Source organism: Nothoprocta perdicaria, unplaced genomic scaffold, assembly GCF_003342845.1.
Source record: "Nothoprocta perdicaria isolate Ctin4 unplaced genomic scaffold, notPer1 scaffold_59, whole genome shotgun sequence".
In the NCBI taxonomy this organism is placed as follows: domain Eukaryota; kingdom Metazoa; phylum Chordata; class Aves; order Tinamiformes; family Tinamidae; genus Nothoprocta; species Nothoprocta perdicaria.
Window position 1 is genome coordinate 596,162 of NW_020455854.1, and position 24,792 is coordinate 620,953.

General features: G+C 55.3%; 2 protein-coding genes across 2 annotated transcripts; one reads left to right on the forward strand and one right to left on the reverse strand.

Annotated features, from left to right (window-relative positions):
- The first annotated feature begins 7,577 nt into the window (after window positions 1-7,577).
- Window positions 7,578-14,859, forward strand: CDIP1 (cell death inducing p53 target 1). Its single transcript, XM_026049074.1, has 6 exons — window positions 7,578-7,919; window positions 12,248-12,350; window positions 12,964-13,060; window positions 13,525-13,671; window positions 13,861-14,125; window positions 14,657-14,859. The coding sequence occupies exons 3-6, from the start codon at window positions 12,976-12,978 to the stop codon at window positions 14,766-14,768; spliced, it is 609 nt and encodes a 202-aa protein (XP_025904859.1). The 5' UTR covers window positions 7,578-7,919; window positions 12,248-12,350; window positions 12,964-12,975; the 3' UTR covers window positions 14,769-14,859.
- A 1,904-nt stretch (window positions 14,860-16,763) lies between these two features.
- Window positions 16,764-21,880, reverse strand: HMOX2 (heme oxygenase 2). The gene is made up of 5 exons (XM_026049081.1): window positions 21,756-21,880; window positions 19,978-20,095; window positions 18,762-19,253; window positions 17,556-17,676; window positions 16,764-17,475 (listed from the first exon to the last, which is right to left on the reverse strand). Exons 1-5 carry the CDS (start codon window positions 21,836-21,838, stop codon window positions 17,348-17,350), a joined length of 942 nt encoding a protein of 313 aa, XP_025904866.1. The 5' UTR covers window positions 21,839-21,880; the 3' UTR covers window positions 16,764-17,347.
- Window positions 21,881-24,792: the final 2,912 nt, after the last annotated feature.

Genomic DNA, 24,792 nt, shown 5'->3' on the forward strand with positions numbered 1-24,792 from the left:
CCGGGCGGGCGCTGCGGGGGTCGCGGCGCCCGGGAGGGTCGGGGGTAAAAGGCAGCGCGGCGGCGGCGCGAGCCGCAGTGAGGAGGGAAGGGGACTCGCAAGGAAAGGGGACCCCCGCGGGGAGCTCGGTCTCTGCAGCCCGGCCGGCCCCTGCCGCCAGCAGCGCTGCAGGGCGCTGGAAAGGGCTGCGCTCCCTTGGGAGCCGCTCGGACAGACGGACAGGGATGCGCCAGAGGCCCGGAGCGGCGGGCAGGGGCGATGCGGGAGGARCGGCGGGCAGGGGTGATGCGGGAGGAGCGGCGGGCAGGGGGTGATGCCCGTCCCGGAGCTGGTGCCGGCTCGCGCAGGGCTCGGCCGCTGCAGGGAACGGGAGCGCGAGAGGCCCCGGCGGAGCAGGGAGCCGGGCTCGGCCCCGCGCCCGCTTCGCCAGCCCTGCTGGAGCTGGAGCGGGGCCGGGGGCCGCCCCGGCGGCTCCTYTGTCAGGCAGGAGGAGATGGTGAGGGCCATGGCGCTGCCGGCGCGGCGGGCGCTGCGTCACGAGGGCAGCGGGTGCTGCTGCTAACGGACAGTGCTGCAACAGCAGCTCCCCTTGAACGAGRGATAAAAGGGAGCTGGAGGCCAGGAGTCTTTAGCTCTCCGAGCAGTGAGGTCCTGGTTGTGCCTCCCAAGGGGGCTGAAGAGGCAAAACCAGAGCAGCTTCTCAAGCAGCACTGGCTTCTTCATGCAGCGATGAGGATGATGGGAGCACAAGGGATTGTGCTGGAGAGCCTGGAAGTGCTTCTGAGGCTGATGATGTAGTGGGTTGGGAATGGGCAACATGCTGTCCTCCTCTGGATCACCCACAGGAATCACACTCATGGTTGCATCTCCATGGAGCCCCCGCAGAGCCATTTGCCCCTCGGCTCGTGGTGTGGTGGACACAAGGGCTCATGATACTGGGACAAACTGCTCCCAGCACCTCAGCTGTCTTCTAGCAAAAGGCTTTAAGCTCTGCCTCCCCAGACGCCTCTCCTGGCTTGGTTTGCTGCATCATATTGAAAACAAGCTCTGACGAGCAGAGCTTTGGGCACTGGCAGCCGGCGCCGGGTGCAGAAAGGAGAGGTGTCAAATGTTGCTCTYGCACCCGTAATCAAGAGCTCTGAGCTTTCCTGGGGATGGAAACTTGTTTGGAGACGGTCGGTGAGAAGTTGGGAGCGTCCTGCGGGTTGTCACCTTGCAGGCTGTGTCTAAAATATCAGGTGGCAGACTAGATCAGCAGCGTGCATGCACATTTGTGCATGGAGGAATGAAAGCTCTTGCTCCAGGTCTGCCTCTCAGCAGAGAGGGAGATCCTTTTTCTGAACTCATAATATTCCCCCAAAAGGGCCCATGCGTGGGCCCACGGTTCAGCTCCACGTGGTTCTGCCCTTGGCGGGAGCTCTGTCTCAGTCGCTGCTTTGTGAGGCAGAGGGTGTCTCTGCTAGCACCTTGCTTGGGCTCAGGAGCGTAATTTTGAAGGTCACCTCCTTATCGCTCCTGCCTTGCATGCCGTGAAGTCACTCGGAGGTGCAAAGTGTGGTAGCTGCTCCTCTCTTGGAGGACAAACCACTGGAGGATGAGCTCTAGGAGCTCACCTGAAGGGCCTTCAGTCCAGGGGCTGGGCTAGAGCTGGTCCAGGCCATACATGTTTCCAGGGCTGTTGGGTTTCTGGTCCAAAGTGTTTTGACCTGCAGGTCTCTTCCCATTGCCCTGTGTTACTGTGCAGGCATAGTCAGAAAAGAGCTGTAAGTAACTGTTATGCAAAAGTTCMTTTTCTTTTCTCCTGTAAATTAGAATTTAGTAGATAAATCCTGATATTTAAAGGATGTGGCTGATGCAGAGATTCCTGGTAGGAGAATGAGTAGTTTGGGGAGCAGATAGTGCTCTAATAGCCCACTCTGATGTGGGTGCGACTTTTGCTTATTGATAGAAAGCAGCATTAACTTACGTGTCCTACAACCATTTGGAGTGCTGTTAAAAAGTCCTATATTGACTTTCTTATAGTTGCTGTAATCAGGAGAGAATATCTTGGATTGTAAAGAAGCTATTTTTTTAAGTCYATTTTTAATATATGTCCTTTTATAGGACCTTTTATAGGACCTATAGGAGGGCCACACGCTCCTGCTGTTGCTGTTACTACAGGTATGTATGTGCAGCATGTATGAAAGTACTGTGATAGTTTCTTCTATGTGCAGGCATCCTAACTCCATCTTTGTGTCACGCTGAGGAAAAGATTGATGGCAGCCAGGTGGGAAAAGGAGGAAATAGGATTTGAATAATATGGAGATTGAAATAATACAGAAGACAGCAGGCACGAACCGTGTGTTTTCAAGCTTCTCAACAGGTATGACAGCTTCGGAGCGAAACAGCAAACTGGGGAGGGTTCGGAGCTGYTTCACAAAGCAACTTCAATAAAAGATGTCTTTATCTAAAAGATAAAACAGAATAATATCTAGTTGTCTTTCTGGTTAAGGGAGTTTAAGGTTATAAAAAAGGGACCTGTGCTTAGATGGTGGTTTTACAGCCCTGAGCATGCCTGTATGGACAGTGTTCACGTAGACATTCCCACCTGTGGATGTCCCTGAACCTTCTTTGATATCTAGTCTCTTAATTTGGAAAGAAAATCTTCCCTACCTGACCCTACGAGACTAATTAGTGCTTTTCAAAAGGAATATTTTGGGGAGGARTATTCTTGCTTTAATTTAACGCACTTAATTGTGTTTTGTTGCATTTACTTTCCACCTTACAACATAAATTCCATCTTATACATGGTGGCACATGGCTACCCTGTGTTGTATCTATATTTTGTCTTTCTTTACTCATGACTTCATGTGGTCATAGTGGAAAATAATTCTCCTTGAAATGTGAATGGTGAGAGCCCGTTTGCTCTGGGATGGCTTCTCGGGCAGGGTCCCGTTGCTGGGAGTGGGTTACGTCTCCGGAGCTAAGTTAGTCCCTCAGTGTTTAAGACTGACTCTCTGAACAAAATAATCCATTCTAGAAGCAAATGGGCTTTGCAGATGTAAAAGAGGGGAAAAAAAAACTCATCTGGGGTTCTGTAATGTGTGCATCACCCTACTGGGATCCCAAGAAAGTGAGCTGGAAGTTATTGTGCAAACACACCCTAAAGCACAACTATTTGGATGAAAAAAATACGACCCTCCTCCATAGTTTGTGAGGAGTAGCTGAATAATTGGATTAAAGATCAGCCATCGTTGCTTAAGAAATCCCTTGCGCTCCCTTCCAAAGCCCTGCGGCCGGCGGCGGAGATGTCATCTTTTAGYTGATGGGAGAATGAACAAGCTACTCTCCTGGGGCAAATTATGATAAAAATTGATTTTGTTTCAGTCATGGAGCAAAAATGGTCATGTTGGAAGTGAAACTTAACTGTGGCTTGGCTTTCGGGGGACTAGAGGAGCAGTGCCAAGCCTGGCCCTGGCACCAGGCGGTAAGGGGAGAGCCTCTCGTGCCGGGCCCCGTGAGCGGCGCCGCGTTGCTGGCGCCCGGAGCACGGGCAGCTCTGCCTGGCGCAGCCCGCACGCATTTCACCTCCCCGGGTGGGCACGGGCACTGCTTTTTATAGCAGCACCATGTGTTCGCAGCGGGGTTAAAAATAAAGAGGGGTTAATATGTTCTGGATTGACTCAGGAACGTCCCGGAGGCCCAGGGCAGCTGCTCTCTGTGTTATCGCTTTTTAATTTTCCTTTTTTCCTCAAGTYGCCGTGACTCAGCCCTTTCCCGCTGCTCCTGAGTTTCCTGCTTTCTGCACAGGCTGTTCCCTGTAGTCCCGAGGGACCACAGTTCCTCTCGGGTAGGAACAAGGGGTGAGCTGTGCTGCTTTGCTTCCTTTTTCTCCTCTGGCCTGTCGTCATGTCCTGCTTTGCTCTGAGCTTTCCCTTGCTCCCTGATGACCGGATCAGCCTGAACTGATGCTCTCCACCTCGGGCATTTGCCCCTATAGCAAAGGGAGCCTCTCAGGAATGATTCAGGCTGCGATCCTTTGCACCTGCTTTTCTTATGCAGCAGGACGAGGACTTTGTGCCCTCTCCTGCGAGCACAGAGGGTTGTTTTGCTCCAGGCTTTAAAAAATAAACCCCTCTTTTAGTCCCTCTAACTCTGAAGCTGCTGCTGTGCTTGGCCTTTGCACGATCCGCGTCGCGAGCGGAGCGGACGGGCCAGGATCCCCAAGGAGCTGCCGCGGACAAGCCTGGCCTTGGGCAGCCGCGGGTTTGTGTTGGAGGGCTAGGACAGGGCGCCCAAGTAGGTTTGGACACCCGCTGCCACCGTGCACAACGTGCCAAGGAAGGGGAGAACACGAGCCATGATTTGCAAACCATAAGCAGCAGCTTTCTGGTGCCTTAATTAGTTATTCTCTCCCAGCTCGTGGGCTGCAGCGGCTGGTGATGGGGAAGATGCTGTGGGTTTAGTCTTTGAAACGCTTTCCGATGCACCAACACGGCATCTTGGTGCTCAGGGCTGCTGCATTTCTTCTGAAGTTTATTCCCCTGCGACGTGGGCTGGGGAAACCAGCTACCAGGGGCTGGTTCCCTGGGCTGGGTTTGCTGCCTGCCAGGCTTGCTCTGCTGCTGTGGAAGCCAATGTGGTATCGAATATTAAATAATCTTCGCTGGGGTTTAGCTTTATGAAGAGCAAAGCTCCTTCTGTCAAGGCTTAGCTGGGAATATGTGAAGTGGGCTGGCCTGAGACGCATATTTTGCCTTTGTTGGCTTTTAAAAAAAAAAAAAAAAAAAAAAAATAAAAAAAAAAAAAAAAAAAAAAAAAAAGAGAGACATTTTACATTTTCTGAGAGTCTGTGCTTACCAAAAGTGTAAAAAGTAGCAGAGAACTCGGAGTACAAGGACAGGGTTCCTCCCTAGCCACCCCTCCGCATTTTTGGTTCCGCTGGATTGTTGTTAAGCCAACCAAGATAAAAGCTTTCCTGTGTGAGAAAGCTCCGAGAACAGCCACTGCCAGATTAAATTAGCTTTTCTGGGAATAAATTAGTTCTTGCAATGCAGACAGGCCCCACTCACTGCAGCTGTAAAATATACCCTGTTAGCTCCTGTTGGAGAAAACTTAAACGATGCAAAAGCTGCGTTTGAGGTAGTACCATCATCATAACAACTGGTTTTCTGACTGGCTGCAAATGGGAATCTGGKCATTCTATTTTACTGATTCTTTTTCTCTTGATTTTTACTGAGTTTCTTTCTAAATAAGTAGAAAGGTCACCTTTCAAGACAGGGAAAGACATCCCGGGTTTCAGGGCCTCATCCTTTGAGTAAGAAACCGTGGGCCACAGCCCGTGTTGTCCATGCTGTGGTGCCTCTCCTGCTGCTGCTGCTTTCACAAACACCTGAGGCTGCTGGGGGTCCCAGTCCCGCTGTGTATGGAGCCAAGGAGCTCTGGAGGTCACGCTGCGCCGGTGGGAAGCACATGGACCCAAACAGGGAGAGGAGGAAGGCAGGAGCAGTAGGATTTCCGTGTTGCTGCTGAGCCTTTTGGTTTGAAGGCATGGGCAGTTGACTTGCAGGTAACTGAGCACCCTTATTGTGCTTTATGGTATGTCAGGAAGGGCTCACAGGTCTGACCTGAAGGTCAAGCTGAAGTCTCAGCTTGCTCTTCCCGCCTGCCCTTGTGCAACCATTCAGCTCCTCTGACATCCTAGCGTGTCTAAGTCTTAGTCCTTGAGCAACAGAGCGACGCTGCGATTTGAAACACCTTCCATCACCATTAGGAAAACCATCTGTTCCCCTGGAYTTGTTGTGGCTCTTTGCGATTTCATCTGGAGTGGGTTTGCCCATGAGGACTGGAGGTTTCCCCGAAGCTTTCCTGCTGCAAGCTATCGGCTCAGTTAGTTTTTGGACTAATGGACTCATTTTTTCCAGCTGCTTCCTGGGTGCCACAGTTCAGGACACTTGGGCTTGGTGGAGAGCTCAGTTTTGAGCTGGCCATTGGGATGAGAGGAGAGTTTCCTGATTGTTTCTTGTATTGTTGATGTGGAAGCTGTTCTATTGCTCTGGCCCAGGAGACACTTTCAGTCCTGAACGCTCCGGAGCAGCTGGAAGAAAAATGTAATGAATATAATTCATGTAACTGAATTGTAATTCCATATGATTGGATTTTCACCCATCTGATCACCTACTGTGCGAGTAGTGACCCAAGTTTAGGGCTTCTCTGCCCCAGAGACTCTTAGAAAACCTTATGACCAAAGCTTTTAAAGTAAAGCAGTGAGGCATTGACTTGACAGAGAAACCAATAAAGAAGTTTGGAAAATGTGACATTGCAGCAAGGTGACATTGTACCTGTTAAATCCGAATGTCATTAGGATCACTGGTGCCAAAGCAGGGCGATTTGCATGGAGAGAAAATGCTAATGCTTCTGAAGCCCGGAGCTGTTTCCACAGCAAGCTGGTGCTGTGCCTTGGAAAAGAAAACATCCGTATTTTGACATGTGTTTTGTACATCTCTTGGAAGGAAAATGGGTCTGGAATCACCACCAGTGTGTTCACAATTATTTCATTGTATTGCAGACTCTGCAAGAGAATTCAGAATGGGCTCTTGGACTCTGATTAATTCTGGAGCTGAAATGCAGCCCCATCTCCCCTGAAGTGCGGATTCTGGCTGCCTCTGATTTCCTCCTCTCCTGGAGCTTAGTGTGTTGTTCAATGGAAGTCACACATCTAATCAATTTGATTCAAAAATGATGTAGCCGTATTATTTGACTTTCTCTCAAAAAAAAAAATCTGCAGAATGAGGGAACAGCGGAAAAAATGGGAACAGAAAAATATTTAAATTACCATATGAGGAAGGAAATTTTAAAAACYATGACTTTTGCTGGGCAAAATAGTATCTAATCATTCCGTATTCGTTCCCTCTGTGTGAGCTTTAGGCGATGCCTAGTAAAAAGGGCAGGCAGCAGACTAGCAATAGGAGGGATTTTCATACCTGTAGCTCAGAAGCAGCCCTTGCTGCTGCGGTGCTCCAGTGCAGAGGAACTCAGGCTCATCTTCCCTGTTTCTTTTAGCATCCACGAGCTGCTAAGCATCCATTGCATCCATGAGAACATACGGTGTATTATAGGCTGTGTTTTGTTATGGGTACAGCTGTGCGGCTGGTCGTGTAAAGAGGAAGCACCCCGGGGTGGGAGGATGCTTCGTGTTCTCCGGAGGCCTGCAAGCCGTCCAGCTGCTGCACGCTCTGTGCATGCTCGCTGCAGGGATAAATGCAGCTGCTTGGGGAGTCTGCATGCCCYGTGCATGCCCAAGCCTCCCCTGGAGCCCCTGAATGTGTAAAGGCTGGGCCTCGGGCCCACGAGGAGCTCCGAAGCCTTGGGTGGTGGCTCCTCTCCTGCTGCTAGCTCCATTGCAGCCTCGCTCGGCGCTGGCAGYGCTTGTGCACGCAAGGAACCCGCAGCACAGAGCTCGCCGAGGGCCTTCTGCTCATTTTGGCTCGTTTTGCTTTAAATGTTGGGGCTGAGCAGGCTCTGGCAATGCTTTTTCTGCAAACCCCGTGTCTCGAGCCAGCGAGCGCTGGGTCAGCCCATCTGGAGGCGAGGAGCCCTGGAGAGAAGCCCAGAGGCGGCAGCGGGTCCAGCCGGGYGCCTCTCCTCACGTGGAACCCCTTGTGGGTGTTGCAGATAAACCATCCTTGTCTTAACCGGGGGGATTTTTGCTGGCTTTTCCTCATGTCCACGCAGAGGAGCTCCACGAAGCAGTGATCTGAATTTCTGGCTGAGAGCAGCTGAGCCGGGGYTGCATCGCGGAGATTATCTGGCCCTGCTTTGGATTTACTTCTCTGGGAAAGCCTGCTTTGGATACAACACCTGCCTTTCGACAAGGAGCTGCTTATTCAATTTGCTTGCTGGGTTACTGTGGCGCGTGGAGATCCCATGGCTTGTCCGAGGTAGGATAACAGGAAGGGGGAACTGATCCAGAGATTCACATGCAGTAGAGCAGAGTGGGAGCTTCAAGGGTCTGATCTGATGTAGCTGGATTGCTAAAGTGAACAAGTCTCCTCCTGGGCACACAGTCCTTTGGTTTAAAGTGCAGCTTCTGACCAGCTTTGCCAGCAAAGCTCTGCATCCCTGTGCKGAAGGAAGAGCCTGGCCCTCCTGGATGGAGCAGTTCTCTGCGTCTGAAATCTGGCTGCAGAAACGTGGGAGAAAATAGCTCTTCTGCAAGCAGCCTGGCAGCTTCTGYGCCGTGGGTTTTGATCCTGGGCGAGGATGCTGCAAACACATGGCTTGTGCTTGGGGAAATGCAGCTGARTCACCCAGGGAGAGAATGGGGAGAGGGGAGAACAGACCTTTCTGTGAGCCCTTAACCCACACCCCTTGGTGTGTGCATGTACAAGTTGGAGGTGTTTGTTSTCTGCCCGTTTTGCCTGGGACAATGATGAATTTGCAAGGTGCTGCTTGCATTAATGGTGGGACAAGGAGGGGGACACGTTTGGTCAAGCATCCCCCATCCCCTCCTATGGAGGCTGCACTAACCTGTGTTTATTCCTTCCCTCCTGCCCTGGGAGATGGTGCTCAGGCTGGAGACAGCAGATGCATCCAGGAAGAGGGAGGGCTGAGGAGGTCTTGGACTCGCGCACATAGAAAACATCTTTTGTTCTGCCTAAAAAAGCAGGCAGAGGTAACCGCTGGTGCTGCTTCTACCGCGGGGATTTTGGCTGYGTTTGCTCCGGAGGTCAGGGCTGCTGCTGTGGCCGGTGCGAGCTGAGCCCCGGGCTCGCAAGCTGCTCCGCGTGGGAGCTCTTGGGATGGAGAGGGACTGAGCAGGTCAGGACCAGGCTCCATCCACCTTTAAGCCAGCAGTGATTAGAGACTCTTCTTATATCTCCTAAGGCTCTTGCAAGGGTCTTCTTATTCTCAGTATTCTCTCCCTTAAATCTGCAAACAACAGGAGCTTGTTTTGTCTTTTTTCTCTCCTTTGTTCAGTTTCTTAGCAGACAGCATAAGATTCCTGACAAGCTAGTCTGAGCAAAGGCAGCAGCCCTCTCTGAAGGCAGCTAGGGCCRTACTTCCAGCCGAGCTGCATCTCAACGTTGTTCGTCTGTCTTTATCAGTATTGATATCTGCAGGACCTTGGCATYGAACTGTTCCAAGAGGTTTTTTGCTGGCTGTGCAGCCGTGTCTCTGAGCAGATAGAGGCCCGTGGCGCTCAGCGTCCCGGGGACGCAGAGGATGAGGTGGTGTTGGCCTCAGCACCTGGCCATTTCAAAGGGAAGAAGCTGGAGGCCCTGAGGGAGCCCCGTTCATTCAGAGCTCTCGGTTTCGTTTCTGACAATGTATTTACAAAAGCCTGGAAGCTGAAATTGGAGCCTCCATTTGAAGCGAAGGAACTGGAAGTGGTTGTGGCCTGTTCTTTTGTTTATTCATTTTTACCTTAGTGGGCTTTTCTCCTCTTAAAAATATCAGAAGATTGAAGGAAAGGAAGGGATAGGATGATCCGGCTCTCTCCTCTGATCCTTGCCCTGCTTGGCTTGTCACGCTGCTCTCTTTCTGTCTCCCGCTTTTCACCAGGGCAGCGTTTCCAAGGATGATGTGCTGGTTTGATCTGTATTTAATCTGCCAAGTAGAGGAGCCAGGTGATTTGACCAACAAAAGCTGCTACTCTGTTCTTCCACTTCTGAAGAACTAATCTGTGTTTTCACCTGGAAATAGCATCTCTTCTGTCCCTCCTCCCGCTGGTAACCAGCTCCTTTAGAGCCTTCTGATCACGAGATGGCTTCTTGCTCCCAAGGACTGGCGCTGGACGTTTGCAATTTGATCACATTTTGAATTTTGCGGAAATGATCTGTAAAGTGGTTTTATTCCAGCAAGCCCCAGCAYGGATGCAGTTTCAGTTGAATGAAAAGGCTGCCTTTGGGAATATTCCTTCCTCTGGAAAAAAAAAAAAAAAACCCACGTGTTTCATCTGAGTTGCCTTTATAAGATGGAAAGGTCCTACCTTCAGCCCAGGACGTGCYCCGGCTGTCACCCTTGGGTTCCCTTTCCCTGCCGTGTCCTGTGGGTGCCCCTGTGGGTGCCCCTGTGTCCTGTGCTCGAGCCCAGCGAGCAGCTCCGCACACCCCAGGGACAGCCGGGTTTGCCCTTTCAGCCGCAGTTTTGCCCTGGAACAGCCCTGGGCTCCAGCAGCGGCGGGTTGGACATCTCGGCTCTGTGCCGAGATGGGGTCTGTGCTGCCGGCGCTGCCCTGTGCCGAGCCCGAGCGGCTGCCCTGGGCACCTCTCCGGCGCTGCCCGCTGCAGGAGGCTGAGGAGAGGGAGGGCAGCGCCCGGGCGCTGCTGGCAACGCCGCTTTGCCCGTGTCAAGGCGGGCACAACGTTTCCGTGACAGGCTGCTCTTGACCTGCGCGAGGTGGAAACAGGAGAAAGCTGCTGTTGGGGTGAAAGATGAGGCCTCGGGGAACGGCGTCCCCRCGGTGCAGGATGTGGGAAGGGGTGTCTCCATCTCCTGGCTTTCCTTGGCAGCAGCTTAGGTCACCCTGCTCCCTGGGTGAGAGGGGCCTGGATCAGAAAGAGGTTCCATGATCGGAAARCAGCGTCTGAGTGGAAATGGGATACGTGTTGAAAGGCGTGAGCTTGGCTGCTGGCGAGGTGAGGAAAAGCTCCTGGGCAGATCCCTGGCCCTGGAGGAGGACTCCAGGAGGCTCGAGCCCATTTGGGAAGCACGGAGAGGAGCAGGTCCGAGGCACTGAGGTTCCTGTTTGTGCAGGCTGCATTGGTTGCTTCCTTTTGGAAGAAAAAATCCTCTTTTTCTTTACACTCCGGTGAAGCTAAAAAGAGCACAGCTCAGTTTGCAGCTTTGTAGGTCACTGAAGGAGAACGACGACTCTGCAGAGCTTGGCTCTTTGGGTACGGGATGCTTCCCTCAGCCTGCAAGGGCTCTGTGCAGCGACAACTCTGCTGGACACGTTACAGGGACCATCCCTCCTTTTCCCTTGGAAAGGGGATTCCTTCTTTTAAAGAAGGAATTTGGGAAGGAAGCAGGAGGAAGATGCAACCCCTCCAGGCTGCCACAGAACTCCACTTTGAAGCTGGGTGTCTGGAAGACACCGCTTAAGACCTCCGAGAAGAAAGACTGGTTGTTAAATGCAGCTGTCTGGGGGAGACCATAGAGCCCCCCGGGCTTTGCTCAGTCCCTGGGGGTGCCAGGGAGCTCCTCTGCGAGTGACAGCTCCTAATCATGCTCTTCCATAGATTTCTGACCTGATTAAGCTCCCTGCCACCTTGCAGGAGGCTGCTCAGAGAGAGAGGAAGGGCAGGCTACAAAAGCAGGAGTGGAGCGAGCCGAGCAAACAGCTCGGGAGACAGGGACGTCGTCACCTGCCCTTGCTGCAGCCTCGTCAGCCGCAGGCCGCGGTTGTGCTGCCCGGGCACCTCGCTGCCTCCYGGCTTCGTGCCGGGCTGAAGGGGCAGCGGTGCCCGTTCCGTCCTCCTCCTGGCATCCGGGTCTGTGGGAAGGGCTGCAGGCCGGCTGCTTTCACCCCGCGGAGCCACGGCCACAGTGAGAGCCGGGCGAGCGCGGGCACAGCTGCCCTGCGGAGACAGAGCTGACAGCAGTGTCACCGCGTCCCTGCCTGCGCCTCGTGGCAGCCTTCCAGAGCGCAGAGCCTCTCATCTGCATGTCCCGATTCAGTCACGTCCATCAGAGGAACCAGGGARGTTGGGTTTCTCGGCGTCATTGGGCTTCCCCGGAGACCAGAGTAAACAGCCAGCTCTGTTCCCGGAGGGGTCCCCTCCTCGGCCTGCTCTTGCAGCCGGGACACGGCTCGAGAAGAGATTGTGAGCGTGCCAGGGCTCAGCTCGTGGTGACGCCAGGGCCACTTGCCCTTGGCTCTATGACTGTGGCCCTGGAGAAGTGGTGTGGCAGCCTGGCCGCCCGTCGCCAGCAGAAGCCGTGTGGGACGTTCACTCTATGCTGCAATGCTCGAGGTTGTGTCTTTTTCCCCAGGACCAGGGGTTACTGGGTGTCCATGGGCCGGTGTCAGCCCTGGCTTTGGGTCACCTCTGAGCTGATGGGGATGAGGTGACTCCTCCTGGCCCCAGATACAGCCCCTCTGTCCTGCCCACGATGGCTGCTCGTGCCTGTAGTCAGGGCCACAAGTGAGGACTGGGTCCCACATAGAGCCTCAAGTGCTCCAGGAGCTGGTRGGTGACCTGGTGGACAAGACTGCTCTGTCGCAGGGGCTCCTCTAATGCACTTTCTGTCTTCTTTCCATCAGCTTYAGTGGGCTAAGACAGCTTCCAAACTCTGTGGCTTAGAAGAATTGCTGATTTCTTAGTGCTGCCAAAGCTTCTGAGATCATTGCAAGAAGGAAGTAAAAGGTAAATCCTCTGATGCTTAAAGCTGGTCTCATCCTAACTCACTTGAGCACATTTAGGGATGCCTTGTGTGCATTTGCTCCTTCTCCACAACCTTATCCTCGGGGCTCAATGGGAAGATGTCCCATCTCCCCTTCCAATGCAGGAGCTTCACTTGCCAGGTGGCCCTGGGGGAGCCTGTAGTCACCTTGGGCCTCATTCCTGGGCTTGGTCCTGTAGTGCTGCAGCTGAGAGCGCCCTYGAGGGCAGCCTCCATCCTGGTAACACCCCAGTGCATGAGAACCGCATCCGAGAGCTGCACTGGGGCCCTGTTGGAGCACCAGGCATGGTCTTCATGGGGGAAATGCTGCAGAGGCAGCTGGCAGAGGTGCCAGAGGGTGCCCGGGCACATGCTCCTGCTCTCAGAGCACAGTCAGAGTCTGACGTGAAGGGAGAGGACCAGCAGCTCCTCCCCGAAGCCCTGCGCCCCAGCAGCGCTCCCACATGGYGGCCGGCCTGCCCTCAGGCCATGTCCAGGAGGGCTCAGGCTGGCGGCCCTGGGCTTTGCCCCCCGTTACCTGCTGCCCCGCGCGGCAGCTCCAAGGCTGGCGTCTCCCAGGGGCTGCTTTCCTTGCAGGGCGGCCCTGCCATGTCCAACGAGCCGCCGCCACCCTACCCGGGCGGCCCCTCGGCACCGCCCATGGAGGAGAAGCGCGGCCCGCCGCCTGCCACAGGTACCTGGGCCGGTGGGAGACGCTCCGCCGCGGCCGGCTCTGGGGGCTGGAGCAGGGAGCGCGCGGGTCCCCTGGGAATCCCCGGCCTCCCCTGGCAGCGCGCTGGGAGGCCGCGGTGCCGCCTGCCGCCGGCCCTCCCTGCTGACTCGGGGGGACCTCAGGGGAGGTCTGGGGAAAGCCCCCGAGCCAAGCCGGGCTCTGCTGTGGGTGACGTGGGGCTCTTGTGACCCTGAGGACAGGACTCCGGCCGCGGTGACAGGCCGCTAGTCCTCAGGGCCGTCCTGGAGCCCCTGGCTGGGGGCAGCGAACGTCCCTGCTGTCCCCGCCCGGGTCCCAGCGCGTCCCTGTGCGCTGCTGTCCCTCTCCATGGGGCTCCTGCCCCGTTTCTAACCGCTCAGCTTCGCCCTGTCCCCCACGGGCACCGCCGCCTCCCGCCCTGGCCGCTGACCCCGCTTTCCTTTCAGATGGCGTCTCGCCGGCCGCGGGGCAGCCCCAGGGCGCCCCCGTCCCCCCGCCCGAGTTCGGGCCCCCTCCCTACGARCCGCCCTCGCAGCCGGGCTTCGTGCCCCCCCACATGCCCACCGACAGCTCCGGAGCCTTCGTGCCGCCCGGTGAGTGCGGGCAGCCGCGGGAGCTCCTCGGGGACAGGGGACCGTGCTTGCAAAGAACGTGGCACGGGTGCCCCCCACAAGCCTTTAAACAAGACCCCGGTGCAGCAGCGAGGGGCTCCCCCTCCGTGCAAATCCCGTCTCTGCTGCCCCATACAAAGGTTGTCACCTGTGCCCGTCTCTCCTTCCCAGCTGGTTATTACCCACCGCAGGGGCCTTACCCGCCCATGGGCTACCACCCTGCCCCRGGCCACTACCCGGCTCCCGGCGGCCACACAGCGACCGTGCTCGTCCCCTCGGGGACCACCACCACGGTGACCGTGCTGCAAGGAGAGATATTCCAGGGTGCCCCGGTGCAGACCGTGTGTCCCCACTGCCAGCAAGCCATCACCACCAAGATCACCTACGAGATCGGCTTCATGAGCTTYCTTCTGGGCTTCCTCTGCTGCTTCGTGGGGTAGGTGCCTCGAGCAGCGGGCTGGGGCTGGCCTAGCACAGCCCTCTCCCAAGCCCACACTGCTTGGGAGGACCAGCGGGGCCGCCGTGSGCACCGAGCATTCACTAAGGCAGCGTGTGGCTCCAGGGTGTCCGGCCACCTTGTCTCCTGTGAGGGACGCGATGGTGGCGCCTGAAAGGCCATCAGCCACTGGGGGAGCCAGTGGGATCAGAGGGCCTTAGTGCAGGAGCAGTCTGCACAGAGCGGTAGGGAGTCCAAGCTGGATGGGGGCAACTGGGACCAGACGATCTCTGCAGGTCCCCTCCAGCCGCCTCAAATCTGGGCTTGCTGAGGAGTAAAGCACTTACCTTGAGCACGGCGGCGAGGGGCCGGCTGCCTCMGGCCTCCCAAGCGCCCACTCACCTCTCTTGCCACCAAAGGCCCTGCCTCTGGGGCTGACCCCCGCACGGGYTGCTCCTGCTTCGCTCACGCGCCCGGCCCCGGCTCTGCAGCGCCCGGCCTCACGGCCCTGGGCGTCTCCCTCCGCTGCAGGTGTGACCTCTGCTGCTGCCTCATCCCCTGCCTGTTCGATGACTTCAAGGACGTGACGCACACGTGTCCCAACTGCAAGGCCTACATCTACACGTACAAGCGCATGTGCTAACGGCGCCCCGGGAGCCCGAGCCACTGGAATGACACCAGCCCCTCTCCTGCTGCYGTCCTAGTCTGTGCGTGTGCAACTCCTTTGCTTGCCCCGCGGCGGTGCGCATGGGCCCCGCTTGCCCCCCGCTCAGCGCTGCGCCCACCCTCCCGGGCYGCGGGCCCTGCTGTGCGCGGCGGCCGCTGGCCCGGGCGCCCCGGGGCCACGTGTTGAGCTCCTGCTGGCGGCTGCCCTGCGCGCCGGGCACAGGAGCCAGGCCACCCTCCTTGCACCCACTGCAGGGCACGGGGTGCCATGCGCAGGGAGCGGAGGCTGGCRGATGCTCCCGCCCCTCAGCACTTCTCCTGCGTAGTGGGAAAGGGGGAGGCCAGAGCTGGTTGCAGGGCACATYGGGCACCACCAGCACCTCAGCTGTGCCCCTTTGGGAAGGGCTGCCGCAGGCTCCGGGTGAGGCGCCTCCTTGGGGGGGCAGAGGGGCTCATGCCCTGCGTGCTGCCAAGTGCCCCTATGGCAGCGTAGCCAGGAGGGGCGCGGGGAGCTGCCCTCGAGGTGCAGGGCGGRAGCTGGCGCTGCGCCCGCGATGGCACGTCTGTCCCGTTAGAGCAGCCACTCAGGGTAGGGAAACGTGGCTGCTTCTCACCCAGCCAGGAGCAAACAGTGCACCCCGTGCGTTGCCACATGCACCGCGTAGAATAGAGGAGCCTGGTGGCCCAGCAGGGCTGGCTCGTACCCCTGCCCATGCCGCACCAGGGCCCCCTGCCCTTCCCGAGCCACGGGCGGCCGCCCAGCAGCACCTACCCTGCAGCTACCACAGATGCACCCGGGGGTTCCTCGTTGCAGGTGGGTCGAGGGAATTATTTTTAATCTCACCCGCGATGAGGCAGGAGGAGCAGGCAGTGAACCAAGCCGGCAGCAGCGCCGGGCCGGGCAGGAGGCCCGGGAACCGCTCGCGGCCTCGCTGGAGCAGCTGCTCCCCTGCCTGCCTTGGGTGCCCTGCTCCGGCGCCCGGAACAAGCGGCTCCCCACAGCAGAGCAGAGCGGGGGGCTCTGCCCGGGGCCGGGCCTGCACCCGCTCTCTGCTTGGAAGTAGAGCCGAGGCACTCGTCCCTCTGTCTGTATGTAAATAAATAACAATCCCTGAGCTCAGTGTGTGTTGTTTCTTCCCTACTTGAGGCTGTTGAAGCGCTGAGGGTTAAGGAGGCACTGCAGGGACAAGGGGAAGGCTTTGCTGGGAGGTAACTGAGCACTGGAATAGGCTGCCCGGAGATGTTGGGCAGGGGGTCTCCCTCTTTGGCATTTTTCAAAGGCTAAATGAAGAGGGGCCTGGGCAACATGCTGTAGGTGGCCCTGTTGGAGCAGGGGAGGGCAGGCTGGGGCTCCGGAGATCCCTTCTACCTTCAACCATTCTGCAGTTCCAGATGAGTAATTTCTTCGTGCACAGCTGGAACAGGACAGGGCTGAGGCACAAGGGCCACTGCACAGGCAGGAAGGGTGCAAGGACCCTGCGCCTCAGAGGCAAGAGACAGGATGGGGACAGACCCTGGCCTCAGAGGGGACATAAGGCACAAGGGCATGTGCAGTGASAGCACCTGGGTTGACCAGACCCCAGAGGAAGGGGCAGCAGGGAGGAGGATGCAGCAGGAGGGGAGGAAGAAAACCCTGTGGGGAAGCAGCAGGGGAGGGCTAAGGACAGGAATGTCTCTGGGGAAGCAGTGCTGGATAGCAACAGGGCAGAAAGAGATGATCAGGACATGGTGGGAGCTTAAATCCATCATCCTGCCTCTTCAGCCTTCCACACCCCCATATAGGCTTATGTTGCACCACRGTTGCCTTTTCTCCCACACAATGATGCACTTCTGGCTTTGCCCTGCTGCAGCATAGCAACTTTTTATTCCAATAAAGGCTTCAGCAAGATCAATGTTGCACAATAAAGGTGTTACCTTCATTCCCCCATCCACACATCTGGTCCTCTCCCTTCCTCCAGGGAGGACAGCCCTCCCTCGAGCCACTGCTAAGAGGGCAGAATCCTTCCCACGACACAGGTTACGTTTGGTCCCCAGGACACTAGAACAAGCAAYGCATTCCTCCTGTGAACTAACAGCCTGCAGCACGGCCACTACAGCACCGTGGTACCTCTCCACCAGCTCCTCTTGATAGGAAACTGAATGCTCCTCTATGAAAAGACTAATGACACCTTCCTGGCTTGAAGCTCAGGGCAGAAAACTCTCCACAGGGACCCCTTCCAGGAAGGGGAATAGAAAGCCAAGCATGTGAAGCCTTTGCCAGTATAGGTAGGATGAGACAGTTAGAGCCTTAAAGTTGCCCCGGTCTGAAGCAGCAGCGCTGACCTGGAATCCACATACCCGCTCACCAGCGCATCCTGTACACTAGTCAGCTATGACATTATTTTACAGTGCTTGCATTATGGGTGTGCAGAAAACCCTGGGGAGTCCCGCTGGATTCTGTTTATTGTCTTACTTGTGCCCTGCAGGCAACTCTGCCAGCAGCAGCAGAACAGTCTGAAGGAGGACAGGGTGCCCCTCTCCTTCTGCCACCACCAGAGCTGCAGGTTGCTCTTCCCATCACATGACGTACCAGGCTGCAGCTCCTGCTGCCAGGGCGACCCAGGCCGCGAGGATCAGCTGCACAAGGGGCTGCTTTGCCAAGGACATGGCAGTGTGATAGGGACAGCCAGCTCCTGCCGTGCCACCTAGAACACAGAAAGGGCCATTAGTGCTGCAGCACAGAGATAAGTAAGGATTCACTGCTCTGTCATTGCCCAAAACCTACCTAGTTTGTCTGCATAGAAAGGGCATTTGCGTATGTCTCCTTTTCCATCGTGGACTGGGACACCTCCATCTTGGGCTTCGTCTGCTAGAGACAGGCCAGTCTTCTCCAGTTCATCGAATACCTGCAAGGGGTCACAGCGAGCGCAGGGGCAGGCTGAGCTGTATACTCAGATCAAAAGGAAGATCCAGAGAACAGCAAGAATCATTTCATCTCCAGCCACCCGGACAGCAAGTAGAACATCTGCTTCTATCTCTGACAGCCCTGCAGGCYGACACCGCTGAGAGCCTCTGCAAAGGCAGGGCCCATGCCAAGAGCACCTCAGGTTAGACCTCTGTGCCCAGGAGGGAGACAGAGCATGACTGCTGCCTGCCTTGCAGCCTCCAGTGGAGGCTAGATGAAGCTCTGAGCTCCCTTCCCTGCTGCAGATCTTCTCTAGAAAATCACTGCTCTTGTTCACAGAGCAGTTGGGCAGGCCCCTCCAGCAACTCTGCCAAGGGCTTCTGTAAGGATCCCCAAAACAGAGGGGCCTACTGCACTTCCCATCACATTTCTGAGCAGCTTAAATCATAAAGACCTGCTAAAACTTCAGCGTGACCACGCTGCACGCAGACAACCACGTCCCTCCTCCCAAAACAGTGGGCAGCTCAGTCATTTCATGCAAGATGAAAGTAACACGGGAAGGAACAGAGGCCATGGGCTACAGATCTTTTTGCTCACTGGGAGAAATCTCAGATCACCAGCTGAGACAAGAGATAAACTCCAACTAGGAAAGGGCAATATGAGGATGACAGCACAAGAGCATGTATCTTGATAAAGCTGTTTGAAACTAAGCAAGAGTTCTGSTCTTAGAGCTTTAGAGCCACCATTTAGTGCTCATGGAAACCTGATAGTCCAAGATGTCTCAGTTCAATCCTAATCAAAGGTTCATGCATTGCCCTGGTGTGGGGAGAAGGATTGCTACCCAGGATCTGTCAGAATCTGCTGTCAGGATCTGCATCCAGAAGGTGGACACAAAACTGCTCAGACCAAAATCGCCACACGAGAGAAAGGCAGAATCCTGCTGCCCCCCAGTGGAAGGGGCTCTCATGGTCTCAGACCCAAACCACTTCTCCCAGGTGAACAGTCTGGCTGCATTAATGGCTCAGGAGCCAGCACAGAGCTGAAGGCAGCAACACCTACATTTATAGTGACTCAAGGGGTTAGTACCTGCATGTTCAGTTTGAAAGCCCTGTTAGCTTCTTCTACAATCCTTTCCTTAGTGTTCTTGTCCAAGTCCAGCGCATTCATCCTTGCTCTGTAGAGCTGCTTGAACTGTTGTGCATTGGAAATGTTTTCAAACATGTAGAACTGTATTCCTTCTTCAGTAGGAGGCAGCTTCAGGGCCCTCTGGGCCACCTTCTTCAGCACCTGGCCACCTGAGAGGTCCCCCATGTAGCGTGTGTAAGCGTGGGCCACCAGCAACTCTGGTTCATGCTGCCCCACGTGACGGATTCTGTCCACATACTGCTGAGTTGCCTCCGAACACTGGATCTTCTCTTTCCAGTCTTCGCCATAGAAATACTCCATGTCTTTGACCAACGCTTCTCTCCGGTGGAGCTCTAGAGGGAAATACAGAGGGGCAAAGACTGGGTTGTCTTTGTTGTGGTCCATTTCCTCTTCCAGAGCGGAGTACGTGAAGTAGAGCGCCACAGTAGCCAGCTAGGGACAAAGCACAGCTAACGTGAGAAGTTACTCACTCAATCTGTACCTCACCCTGTGCCGCCTCCTCCCCAGGATGGAGGTTGGGTCCACAGAGAAGAAACCCCAGAGCTCTGCACAAGAGCAGCCTGGAGAGCCCCTGGTAAACTGCATGGTCTGAAGGACCAGAGGCTCTTCACCTAGTTTCAGAATAAAGTTGCCTACGACGGGTTGAGGATCACTGGTGTAATGCTGGTGACTCTGGGCTTTGTCACCTTCAGAATGTGACACGGGGACTGACTTCATGCAAGAGGTGCAAGTAGCACCAACACCAGGKGCTTCAGAGGGCTACTGCAACTGGCCCAAGGCCTTCAGAATCAGACTGCACTGCTCAGACCCAAACTCCATCTCTCCTGTACAGTTTAAATTGCAATATGACATAACGCCCATGGAAGCAGAATCAGCCTCTAGTGGACCAGTTWATGGTGATAATCCTATCATGACTACAACGTGCGGGGTCAGAAGCTGAGCACCTACATCTAAGGCGAGTCTGTGCTAGGCCAGCACGCTCCTCACCACCCTGGAGCTCAGCTGGATGGGAGCCCCTGACAAGTTCTGATGACTGGAAATCCACCTTAACACACACAAGCCAGAGGTGCTCAGCTTCCATGACTCTTCAGTCTGCATCAGTCACTGAATAGAYCAGTAAAGAGCTCCTCTGCCAAGAAAATAGAGCAGCACTCACCTTGAAAACCTCCTTCTTGATCCGCCCTTTCAGGAAGTCTTTGACAAACTGGGTATTCGTCGCACGATCGTGGGATTCCTTAGTCCCTTTCTTCAGTAGCTCCGAGAGGTCGGTGGGACTGCATGTGAAACAGGAGAGCTCTGCTGACGACAAGCTGCCCTGTGCAGCACAATTGTCCCTGTCGAGCTTGGAGGGCCCCACGCTCCCTCAATCTCAGGTGCAGTTTGAGGAAGGCACACAGGGATGGGGAGCCTGTCCCAAGGACCTGACACGGTTGCCAGAATCACAGAAGGTCTCAGGGAGATAAGGCCAGGCACACAGGCCGGGACTGGCACCATCAGGAAGAAACAACAGGATGGCAGCAGTCCATGTCCTTCTCCAGGCTCCTTCTGCACTCACTGCCAACCAGTTTGGCCATTTTAAGAGGCTTGATGCTTATCAGGGGGCTCAGATGCAGTGTGCTGAAGCAATGATCCAAGGATCCTTTGATCCTTGGGCCATTGTTTTTACTGCTCATCCATGCAAGCTTTAACAATAACATCAAAGGAGGCCTTGATCATCTCAAGATCACAGGTAACGGTAAGGGGCACAGGAGCCTTGCACTCTGGAGAGCAAGCAAGGCTCACGTCAAAGTAGAAGAACACAYAGCCAAAACCTGGACTTTTGCAACCAGGATTTTCAAGGATAAGCAACTGATGGGATGACTACAGCCACTGCACCTACCTGGAGGTGGGCACGGAGTTACCYACCTACACACCTACACTCATAGGAGTTCATGCTACAGTCCAGCTTAGATGGTTCTTTTGACTGTGGTTTGCTGTAGATGGTGTGCTCACATTAACTGTATAAAACAGACTCTGAGCACCCCAGACCCATGCCATCAACTGACTAGAGAAAACTGGATGTGGCTGGAAAAGCTGCTATCACCAGCTTCATGAAATTGAGCCTGTTAAACAGAAGTCARCTAGGGGTTTTGAGAAGCACTCTGCATTCTCACCCATTTCTAAGCCTGAAGCTGTTGCTTTTAGAGCATGTTTCAGCAAGTGCATGGGACATAATGTTCACCTGCACTCAGCTCTTCACAATAGGGATGGACAACTGAAGTACCTTTGAAGTACATGAAATAACTGTGTTCTTTAGGACATCGTGTTCCATCTGTTCCAGACCTGGCTGGAAAGGATGCAACTACCCATTGCCCCAAGTACTGAGCAGCTCCAGGCCCAACAGGTTCTTGTCTCAGCTTATTCCATAAAGAGGCTGCAGATGGACATAGCAGAGTAAGAAGATTATAGAGCTTGACCGTATCAGAGTTTATTTTATTTTATTTTTTTTTTTTAAAAGAGTGCCTTGGAAAGAAAGCCTTGCCTAAACCTTTGGCTATTCTGCAAAAGATGCAGCTCACTAGAGCAGAGTTCACATCCAGAGTCATCTTTCAAAACAAGTATCTGCTAATCACGAGACACTGTCCAGCAAGCCATGAAAGGCTGGTTCACCTCAGCCAGGAAGGGATAAACACGACTGCCAAACAGCCAGGCATTTCTGAAATGTGAATTCAGGGGCACAGCCTGAGAAGCAACTCCSTGCTGTCAGACACTTCTTTCCTGTCCCTCCCACCTCTCCTGTGAACTTTGCTAAATTAGAAACTTGATTTAGCAACACACCCTTTCCAGTCACTTTTCCTTCTTTGTGAAGGAGCAAGTGACTGTAAAAGGTTCACACTTGTCCAGAGACTATCCTGTATTGCTTGGGACAAGATCTGGGCCATGTGTAAGACTCACCTGACATTTTCATCTTCTGTCTCCTCATAGCGGAGGTTTTCCCCATCTTCTCCCCACTCGGAACCTTCCATAACGGACGACATCGCTCCACAGCCCCGGCCAGAGCAGTGCTGGAGACCAGGCAACCTGGAAGGCAGAGAAGTCTTAGCAGGAAAACTACCCCAAGGTTGGCAGTAGATGGGTAGGAGGCGCAGAGGGGTCTCAAGGCGTCAGTGCTGCATCACCGCGGAGYGGGAAGCAGCCCGTCATCATCCTCACCGCAGGCCACCGAGGGCCGCCCCGCTCGGCCCGGCGCAGAGCSGCCTCGCGGCGCCAAGGCAGCCTGAGCGGCGCGGGCCGGGCCGGGSAGGAGCAGAGGCCTCCTCCTCGTCAGCGATCTGCACTGAAGTTACCAGTTAGCTGTTTTTCTGCTGGGGCTGCCAACTCCCTTCTCCAGTGTTAGGCTAATAACTGCAGAGGGAAGCAGCTTTCTCTCCTTGGGAGAAGGGATTTCAAGCAGCTTCACTTCTGCAGCAGGATGGAGCCTGCCCAGAGGATGCAGCAGGGAGCCAGGCCAGCTAAGATCTGAATGAAGGCAGAYGGCTTAGAGAAGAACCAATGTCTCCCCTACAGACACATATTTGAGGGGGAAATTGCAAAGCAGGGGCAGCTGCTACAGCCTTCCCCTTCCTGGGCTGTTCTCAGGTAGCAAAGCAGGTGCTACTGCCTGAACAGAACGAGCTGCAGGGATTACTCCCACTACCCCCCCCTCAAACCCTCYCCTCCTGCCTAACAGGCTTTACTTTAAACCCCAGAATTAACTTAGATCCTCTCGGATCTGAAAAGGAAAAACCTCCTCCTCGGGTGTAGCAGGACGTGCAAGAGGCTCCCAGATCCAGGAGCAAGACACCTGGCTTATACCAGGTTAAGCCACAAACCCAGCACCCGTATTTATAAAGTGGAGCCAGTAATCAGCTCTGGGCTGGGCACCACCATCAAATTACAGGCAAGCAAGGCAGGCCCAAAGCAGAGCTTCTGGCTGGTGCTCCACAAGGTGCCAGCTGTAAAGGAGCTGTCCTCCCTCTCCTCCCTGCTTCAATTGAGGCCTCCCTAGGTGGGCTRCACCTGCAGACCCTGCTCAGCCCATGTTTGGGGGCTACCGTGAGACAAGAGCTGACAAGCCAGGCCAGCTCGCAGGAGGCCACGGCCGCGGATCCGCCGCTGGCTCCCAGCCTGGAGGCGCCGCTGCCGCCCAGCACTGCTCACACATGAACCACCCTCCCCTTGTTCCCASCACTGCTCACACATGAACCACCCTCCCCTCCTTCCCGGCGGGTTTCCCACCTCCTTGTTTTCCAGCTCTCACCACCTCGGTGCTCTGCAGAGGCACCACAGGTCCCAGCGCGGGCCGAGCAGGTCCCTGGGGCAGCGCAGCGAGTCCCTGCGAGCCAGGCCCCTCTCCACTTGGGAGCGCGTTACCAGGCTGAGGAGTCTTTGGGCTCCCTGGGAAGGAGCCTTCCTCCAGCAGGAGCTTGATGAGCACCTCACAGCACTAACACATTGTTAGTGCAGCCCCGTTCAGCAGCAGGATTTACTGGAGGGGACAGCCCTCCAACCCCTCTAGGCTTCCCTATGGGACAAGCACGGCACAGGCTCAGCATCCTTGCAACAAGGGGTTTCAGCACGATTATAAAGCCAGGACACACAGACACACAGGAGCAAGGGCACGGAGCTCTTGGAGGGAACCACGCCTGGATGCTGTTCCATCTCCGGTCACTCAACAACAAGCACATTCACTCCAGAATTGCCACCTCCACGCGCTTCACAGCTTCAGTCAGGCCTCACCTTGGGGGGAAACTGAGGCATGGCAGCCACTAAACAGTCCGACAGGTTTCCCATTCAGGGAGGCTTTGCCCCGGGCACGACGAGGAGCAGCCTGCATGGCAAGGCAGCCGGGCCTCTGCCACRGCAGGCACGCGGGGCCTCACAGCTTGGGCTTTCCCTGCAGGTTACTTCAGGGATGCAAATTCCAAACGTAGGAGCCAGACGCACGAGTTCCCATTCGTCTMATCCTCCCAGAGAGCTGAGAGCCCATCAACGCTGTGGATACAGACGAGCAGCAAGCCTAGAGCTACGAGGGGCACTTCTGCATTGCTCATCCCTTGGAGGAGACACATACATAGAAGAYGAAGCCAACATGAAGGAATTCACCAGACTAAGCCTCAGGAACTGCAGTGATYAAGAGCAACAACTGTTAGAGGCTCCCAATGGCCACACACACATTGTGCGGCTCCCGAGAGGATCTTTATGCCTATGCCCAGGAACCACCTCCCACAACAGCTGGATTTGCAGAACCCACCAGCACCAGAGCTTTGCATTGCTTGCTCTATACAGAGTAAAYGGTGGAGAAGTATTTAAATCTTTTAGAGCTACAGAAGCACAACTGATCAGTGAATTACTGCCCAAGCAGCATTGGCTCATGCTGGAAAAGGGGGTAGCGGGCAGAGCCCCAGGCAAGGACTCCAGTGCACTCTGTGACTTGTAGGAAGAGAGGAGGTGGCCAAGGAGGGGTAAAGGTTCAGCTTGACAAGCCCTTCTCTACAGCAGARCACGGGGCAATGGGTGGCACCAGCCCCTTAGCCAGGTCATAAGCTGGGATGAACACAAGAAAACAGAGAAGCCAGAATTTGTGCTGATAGTCTGCAGCACAGACAGCTCCCTGATGAGCTGTGAATTCAGGAGACAAGACGGCACAGGTCAGCACCCTACCCTATTCGGTATACGGCTAGGATATGAAAACYTGGAGGTGGGAAATCAAAAGGCACTGTTATTCTCATGCCACCAGAAACTAGTGCTGTTATTCAGAGAGCTAACAACTGAACCCCCAAAGTGGTCACTGGTCACAACACTGGTTTCTTGGGGTATTCGCTCCTCTGAAAGAGGCAGTGTCCTAGGAACTGAAGGGAAGGTTCACACGGCGCCTGCCTYGCTCTGGGGACCGCGGCGCCGCAGGAGGACAGAGGATCACACAGGAGGAGCTGGGCTTGTCCAAACCCTG

Bases quoted from the DNA above. Each gene is read 5' to 3' on its own strand.
- HMOX2 (XM_026049081.1), bottom strand. From the start codon at position 21,838: ATGTCGTCCGTTATGGAAGGTTCCGAGTGGGGAGAAGATGGGGAAAAC. The intron at 20,096-21,755 runs GTGAGTCTTACA...TTTCACATGCAG, and splicing joins ACAGAAGATGAAAATGTCAG to TCCCACCGACCTCTCGGAGC. The intron at 17,476-17,555 runs GTAGGTTTTGGG...TCTGTGTTCTAG, and splicing joins TTTCTATGCAGACAAACTAG to GTGGCACGGCAGGAGCTGGC.